Raw genomic sequence first — 8,420 nt, forward strand, 5'->3', positions numbered from 1 at the left:
TACCCTTCCCAAGTAAGTGCAACACTTGCACCGAGTCAAAGAAGAAAAACATTGTGCAATTTTTAAATTTTAAAGCGGGGAAATGGTGGGATTCTAAGAAGCTTGTTAATTAGTGTTAGAGCTGGAGGAAACTGGAAAATCTTTTGAATTATGCTTTTTTTTTTTTTAAATTACAAGTTCTTAGTTAATTGTATGTGGATTTCTTAATCAGGGAACCAATTATAACTAATGTTCTAATTTTAAATTACTTGAGAAGAAGAGATTAACATTGAAGGGAAGGCTTATGTTAGGGCTGCATTTCGGGCGAGTTGGGCGGGTTGGAGGTACAATTCGAGTTGAACCCGACATAAGCAAAGTTCAACCACAACCCGACCTTCAACCCTAACTACTCAACCCGAAACTAACCCATCTTTCTATTTTTAAACTCAAGTTTGCAATTCGGGCTGAGATTTTAGGTTGGAGAGTCAAGTTAATTCTGGTTACCTATATCACCAATCTCCATGCTGAAAATTTATGCGACTTTTGAGTTACTTTAAGATTAAATTACTCATAAACACAAAAAGTTTTAAAAATTTATTGCAAATTTTCAATAAATTAGAAACAAATTATTAGAAAATTAATTATCTAAAGTGTTAACATATAATAAATTAAGATTTTACAAAATGAAGTTAAAAAAAAAAAAGGTGTTCATAATTTGAATATTATATATATATATATATATATATATATATATATATATAAATGATATTAGAAGTCGGGTTCGAGTTGTTAGTACCTCAACCCAAGCCCAATCCTAATTAAGTTCAAGTTGAGATTTTTCAATCCAAGCCCAACCCTAATTAAGTTCAAGTTAAAATTTTTCAATCCAAGCCCAACCCTAATTATAAAAATGATTGTCCAAGCCCACAAAAAACCAGATTTGGTTCGGGTTGCCCAACCCAAGTTTGCACCCCTAGCGTATATACCACATGTATATGTTAAAACAGGTGAAGAGCTTAGAGAATATTCATTTGGTGAACAAAACAACACACCTTCAAACCAAGCAACCAACACACGGCCACATTGGAAAAGCTACAACATGTGCACATAACAGAACTCCAGCACCAAAAAGCATGTGCATATCAAACTAATTTCTTTATAAGTGACTAAGAAATATTGCTCCTCACAATTTATGTTGGTGGCATTGACACCAGAAGCTATGTTTCAAACATTTTCACCAGGGATAAGGAACATCTTGAAATGAATAGTTAACCTATCAGCACACAGCTACAACATGGACACTAAACTTCTATAAATATATCCAATATGTCAGACTAAATATCATTTTTCTTAAACTTTCTCTCAAATATAGACAAGATGGGTGCAGAAAAATTATTACATTTGGATTCTCAGATTAAAATAGAATTTTAGCACTTATCTTTCGAGAAAAATTTAGCTCATTGATCGTGAATGGTAGTAAAGATACAAAGAACCTTACAAGCACATAGATTTTATTGCACAGTCTACCATGACACTCAGAGAGGAAAAAGACCAAAAGAAAAAAACTTAAGGAACTAGGAAAGCTCTTCAGCTCCTAAAAAAGTAATGCTAAAAATTAAAATGTTTCTCGCCATTACCAAAGAGTAGGGAGACGCCCATACTTGATCAGTTGATCGGCAAAGAGATTACATCATGATCAGAGGATTCATGCCTTTTTTTAGCCAAATTAATATAGACCCCTAAATTATATACAAGACGGGTACATGCAGTTCAATGGAAAAATTCTACTTTGTGAAGGAAAGGAAATGGTTTGAAATGAGCGTTTCTAGAAGGCCGAATGTTGAATGGTCTTTCTTGAGTCACTTTTTTAGAATGTAATACTCCGTACCGATTCCCAAAGTATTCAACTATTTTGGTACAAAGGAAGTAAGTAATAATACAAGATAGAAAGGGGAGAGCTTTCTGAAGATGAGTAGAATTGTATATGATTCTCGATACATGGCACTCCCTTCTTAAGTTCAACACATTTTTTCATTGTCATGAATATACACTTGCTTCACACTAACAGGAAGTAGACACTTTTCATCACTCACAATTTTTCTAAGGTGAAATCTTTTTCATACGAATGCAAAAAATTATTTGGAAATTTTCAACACCATAGTTATTTGGAGATTTTTTTTTTTTTTTTTTTTTTTTTTTTTTTTTGGGGATAAGTCATAGTTATTTGGACATTTTCAAGAACCTTGGTTTTAATTTGGAAAAAGAAAGGAATGAGGAGGCAGCAACTCGCTTCCTTATGATTTAACGAAGAAAAAAAAATGGCTTTCTTGTGGATACTGATACACATCCATTGAATTTAATATCAGTTAACATGCAATCTATGAAAACTATTCAACCTCTTATAAACATGGATAATATAGACAATTTGACCAACAAGTCTAGCATACTTGACACATTATCACAAGATACACATCAATTCTTTTTGAAACACACAAAGAACTTAATAACGTTTAACATGCGATATATGAAAACTATTCAACCTCTAATAAACATGGATAATATAAACACAATGACTGGCACACCTAGCATAGTAGACACAATATATTTTATTTGTACTTCAATATAAAACAGTAGGACAATAAATGAATAAGTAATATTTACCCAGAAATAAAGTGTGAAAAATATTTGAAAATTTTGGTCGTGTACCCAAATCTGCCTCATTGATTCTTGTTAACTTGTCATCATTCTTGAACTTTTTATAAATAAATAAATAATAATAATAATAAATAAATAAAAAAATAAAAAATGATACAATGGTAACAATGCAACACATTGAAAATCAAGTCCTTGGCAGGAGCACTAAATTACACTATCCACTTTTGACTGATGCTTAATAACCCAAAATGAGACCCACTCAGACTGATGGAGATGGCCTCCTTTGTTCTACAAAGAGAGGGTTCACATTCAAGATAATAGTTCATCTTTAAATCCTTGTGCGTATTCTTCTTCTTGTTTTGGCTAGAGTCTGGCACTTTATATTGATTGTAGATCTTTTGTATTACATTCCTAAAAAAAACATTATTGTAAAAATCTTGTTAGTAAATATTTTTTTGCTAAGCTTTCCTTGGTCACCATCTGTCCAAAATGCTTGTCATATCCTATGATTTTATAAGCTCCATATATAGTAAGACTTCTTATATAATCAACAAATCCCATGACGTGAGCGCCTTAAGAAATCCAAGCCTAACAGAACACGAATAAAATTAATTGGGTTTGGACAAGATTTATTCCAATAACCCAGCAAAATTTGCTTTTGACCTTCATGTCTAAGTGAAAGGCAAAAAAACAACTTTAATTAGGAATCGGAAGCTAGAGATCTCAAATAAATTATTGGAAGTAATAAGAACATTGCTAAACGGACATTATTCGCAAGACAACCCTTTCAAGAGCGAAGGTCCAACACTACACTTAATACCCTTTGGTGTTACTGCTTCTTCAAGAGCAAAGGTCCAACATTATCCCCAGTAGCTTTATTGTGCTTCACATGGCTTCCATCGCATAGAGGAAAAGTCTTAGACCTCCAACACCTGCACCAACAAAACCACATAGCCTACATTATTGAAATATCAAAAAGTGGAGTCTTGCACAACCACAATAAAATTTACCCCTATAAAGAACTTGAAACACATAATGTAGATACATTGTAGCTAGTAAGGATACACCAAATCCTATTTAGTGAAGCTCTGCTTCCCATTCATTGAGATATCTTATTGTCCTTGTAGTTCGATAATGTCAACGTGGTGAGTTGGCTGATCATTGACAGTGGTGGTGATGGTGCAATGGCATCAGGGCAATGTGGTCAACCTTTATGATTCAACAGATGTTCATTAAAAATAGGGACTAGAAATTAAGGTGTTAATAGAAAAACAAATAATATTTTGAAGATAAATTAAGCGGAAGAAAAGTTCTTTTCAAGTTATGGGCCCTTGTAACAAAATAATGAAAAATCAACCGCCATCATACATAAGCCTGAAACAGAAATATTTTGATATCAAATGCACTGAAGTAGTATTGGAATTGAAAAACAAAGAAGAAAGAAAGAGAACCAGTATCTGAATTGGAAGGACTTAAGTTTATTCAGTTCTAAGTATACAGTTCCTTGGGCTTTTCATGATATAAAAAAAGAGGAAAAATAATCTCATCCACCATTTATTGTTCCAATTAAATGTATCAAATACACAAAAAATAAATCAGGTTGTTGCATGTGTCTGAATCATTAACCACCTTTCTTAATGTTACTTTTCCACAGAATTTTGATTAGCTACCTGTCATGCATATGTGATCGAATTTGCATACAGTGAAATGTCAAATCTTCAAATAAAAATAGGGTTGACAACTTAATTTGTTGTAAATTAACCATCTTTCTTAGGATTACTTCTTCAAACCATTCCGATTTGTGTCTCATACAAGAAGATATGATAAAATTAGTGTGAAGTAATATGTCAGAATCTTCAAGTTGAACTACCATTTATGCTTCGTTCGGTAGGAAGGAAAAATACTGAATGGGTGGGAGAGCAGAAGGGATGGATGAGACATCCTTAAAGAACAAATGACGTCCTTCCCTTTTTTTGTTCGGTTGAATGGAAGAGAAGAGAAAAAACTGACAATTTACTGTGTTCATCACCACTATACCAATTATTATGTCTGACACAATATTGTCCGCTTATGGCTCCAACATACTGTGTTCGTTAGGAAAGAAGGAAATAGAGTTTTAAATTGCTTTTACCATTATACCAATCACTATGTAACGACCCTCACCCTGCCCAGACCAGAAACTTCTCAGGGGTCACCCATCCTGGTACTACTCCAAGTTGTGTTATAGAAGGGCGTTGAATCTACATATAGCACTTGCCTTTTCCACACCCAAGCGATGTGGGAATTGTGAGCACACGTAGCTCGCACCATCTAGCTGGATCAAGCTCTGATACCATTTGTAACGACCCTCACCCTGTCCAGACACAATATTGTCTGCTTTTGGCTCTCCCACACTAGAGACTTCCCAGGGGATCACCCATCCTGGTACTACTCCAGGTTAAACACGCTTAATTCCAGAATTCTGATAAGTTCACGGCCATCACCGCTTTAAAACGCGGTTTGTCATAAAAGGGTGTTAAATCTACATATAGCACTTGCATTTTCCACACCCACACGGTGCGAGAATTGTGAGCACATGTAGCACGCACTAGAGCCTTGCCTCTCACAAGCCTGCTCTCGCCCACTGAGCCTCACACACTATCTATAGTATTGTAATTTATGAAGAACAGTATTGTAATTTAAAACTTTTATAATAGCCCTACTGGTCTTCCCTCCTCTGTTCCGTCCATATTTGAAGGGATGAAAATTTGTGAAGGAGGAAGGATGGCTCATCTATCTTATTATTCTTTCTCTCCTTGTCTCCTCTCTAACAAACGAAGAAAGGTTGTTCCTTCATTCCTATCTTCCGTCCACCCCTCTTCCTTCCTTCCTTCCTACCGAAGAAACGATTAGGCAATAACCCCACTTATCTAGTCATTTGTACTCAATGGACCTGAAACTGACCCGAGGCCACTATTCAGGTGGTATAGAGGGCAGGTGAGGTTGCAGGCATGTCTATATATATGTGTATATATGTAGCAGAAATGTGGCCTATTTTCACAGATCAATCAGGTTTGATTCTTAGAAGTTTATTACAGAAGGCAAGTGAGCATGAAGGAGGATTAAGATCCATGAATAGGAAATTTTGGTTAACGTATTTGTTGAATTTTACCAAGTCAAAAAATATATCTATATATATTTTAAAAAATTCAGATTGATTTTTCTTTTAGAAAATGGCAAACCAATATTCAACCAAAAGAGGATCCCAATAATCACCCAAAAGAGGTTCCAAACTTTTATCAGCAATTACAAGGTTGTCAATTGTGAATCCAAACTCGTGTCTAACACAGATGATGGACAAAGCTGCTTTTTGATAACCCATTTAAGTACTTGAACTAATTTTTATGTATAACTATTCTAATAAGTGTACTTGATAATGCAAAACTAGTTATCACTTGGAAAGAAAATTCCACTGAATCTCAAATTCAATCCAGCTCTACAAATTCATCATTAAATTTTCAGTTCCCCGATTTCAGCTACTGATGATATTCAGGACTACTAATTCACAAGTAAAATTTTTGGGTGTTCAATTTTCAATTTTATAAATCATCACCCCACACACAATTATATATATATATATATATAGAGAGAGAGAGAGAGAGAGAGAGAGAGAGAGAGAGAGAATGATGGGTAAGAGAGTTCCAAGTAAAGGGTTTAGAAGATAACCTGCAATAAGCTGTGAGGGGCTTAGCGAGCTCGGTGACGACGACAGAGTCAACGACCTTGTCTTCAGTCTTCCTTATCTCTGGATTTATAGCCTCTGCTCTCACCACCACCAATAGCCTCGGTCTCACAGCAACAGCAACAGCAACAGAAGAAGCAGAGTGATTCAAGTGGGTCCCAAATCTTCCTCCGATGCTTATCTTCAATCCCTCCGGCGATGATCTGCCGTATGCGAACCCAGTACCCACAATGCTCACCACCGACACCATTGATAACTTTCTCTCTCTAAAATGTTTCAAAAGTGGAGATTTGTTTGGTGAAATGTACAGGAAGAGTGGGTGGTGAACCTATGGACAACACACGACCCTTGTGATGTGGTGAACTCTCGAATGGCCCACGTTATCTTGTAGTCATAGATGGAAGTACCCCCAACGATTCAGTGATTACACCAACCTCCCCTCAAAATTAGCTCCCTTAGATAGACACTCCAAATTCAGACTCTCCAAATTTATTATATTAGCATTTTTTTTATAACTACGTCAATATTTTTTTCATAGCTACGTCAATATTTTAGAATTTTTAAATTTTAACTATTAAATGTACTCCAATGGTACATTTTTACTCTCAAAAAATATTAATATTTTTATATTTTTTAAATTTTTAATCAATTTTATTTTTTAACTTTTTCCTAACAGTTATATTTTTAAAACGTCTATATCATAAATAAAAAAATTTAAACAATACAATATTTATTATTAAAAATAATACGATACGATATAAATTTAAATAATACAATAAAAATAAAAAACAATACAATACGATATGAATTAAAAACATAACAATTAGAAAAAACAGAACATTCATATGAAATGCTTGAGATAATCTTATGGAAAGCTTGAGTTGCCGCGTGCGCGTATAGATGTTAATATTTCATTTTAGCGTTCAATCAGCCATGTTTTCCTGACTTGTATTGGCATCGATTCTGGATCTTTTTGTATGATTAACATCTCTTCAACTCTTTGTTTGTTTTCAATCTCTCTTAGTTTGCTTTGAAACTCGAGTTGTCTAGTTTTTTCTTTATCTGCTTTGCATGTCTTGCGTGCTATTTGAGCGGCCTTAAGAGTTTCAGATTGTCTTTGATAAAGGGCTGTTGCATGATCGAATTTGCTAATAAAATCATTCTAACTTTCAGATTGTCTTTTATCCTTATTTCGCCTCTGCATCGCTACTTTTCGTCCTTCTGGTCGTTGATATTCTTCAACATCCATCAGATCATTTTTGCCTATGTGTGCCGATCCTTCAACCGAACTTGGTGTCGTTGCTGCATTACTTGATGGAGTAGATGGGTTTGAGTAACCAATAGGCTCACTATCATTAATGTGGATTCCACTCCTTTTCTTCAGTTGTATTTTTCTTTTTTCTTTTTCTTTTTTTCTTTTTTCTTTTTCTTTTTTTTTTTTTTTTATGTCAATTCTTTTTGACAATGTAAATGCCACTTATTATTGCTCTTCAAAATGTTCGAACAACTTTCAAACTTAAATTTGGTGTTATTTTGACAAGCAAACAACTCTTTGGCTCCTATCATCTAAAAAAATAAAAATCAATAATTATTAGAAGACAAATATTTAAAATATCTACCAATTAAATTTAATATAATAAATAGCTTACCTTGTACTCATTGTCTTGCCCATGGGTAATTCCTTTCTATCTGGGCCATGCATCCAGAAAATTTAGTAATTATTTGTTGCATAATGGACCAACGATTCAAGCAGGCGATATGATTTTTTTTAGGTGTACCAGCACCACTAACGTGTTGCTCAAAACTTTCTTGAATTCGGATCCATAACGTTGCCTTTTGTTGGTCTGAACTGATGATCGCTGTAGACACTAAAATTTTAGTGGACTTTGATTTGGACAAATAAACCCATTAAATATGGGCCTAATATTTAATTAAGTTATTTAATTGGCCCAAGTTTGGTCCACTTAAATTATTTAATTAAGCCCAGTCCAGATGGTTAAATAAAAAGAATAATTATTCCTAATAAAATATATTTGGAATAATTATTTTTAAGAATAATTATCAT

General features: G+C 34.0%; 1 protein-coding gene across 1 annotated transcript; it reads right to left on the minus strand.

Annotated features, from left to right (window-relative positions):
• Positions 1–3,223: 3,223 nt before the first annotated feature.
• LOC132271937 (CDGSH iron-sulfur domain-containing protein NEET) lies at positions 3,224–6,687 on the minus strand. Its single transcript, XM_059773439.1, has 2 exons — positions 6,340–6,687; positions 3,224–3,566 (listed from the first exon to the last, which is right to left on the minus strand). The coding sequence occupies exons 1-2, from the start codon at positions 6,603–6,605 to the stop codon at positions 3,464–3,466; spliced, it is 369 nt and encodes a 122-aa protein (XP_059629422.1). The 5' UTR covers positions 6,606–6,687; the 3' UTR covers positions 3,224–3,463.
• Between the last annotated feature and the right edge of the window lie 1,733 nt (positions 6,688–8,420).

This window comes from Cornus florida, unplaced genomic scaffold, assembly GCF_030987335.1.
Source record: "Cornus florida cultivar Cherokee Brave unplaced genomic scaffold, ASM3098733v1 CherokeeBrave_3.0.0_Hap2_Chr08, whole genome shotgun sequence".
NCBI classification, from domain to species: Eukaryota; Viridiplantae; Streptophyta; class Magnoliopsida; order Cornales; family Cornaceae; genus Cornus; species Cornus florida.

Bases quoted from the DNA above. Each gene is read 5' to 3' on its own strand.
- LOC132271937 (XM_059773439.1), bottom strand. From the start codon at position 6,605: ATGGTGTCGGTGGTGAGCATTGTGGGTACTGGGTTCGCATACGGCAGA. The intron at 3,567-6,339 runs GTTATCTTCTAA...TTGTTGGTGCAG, and splicing joins CCCCTCACAGCTTATTGCAG to GTGTTGGAGGTCTAAGACTT.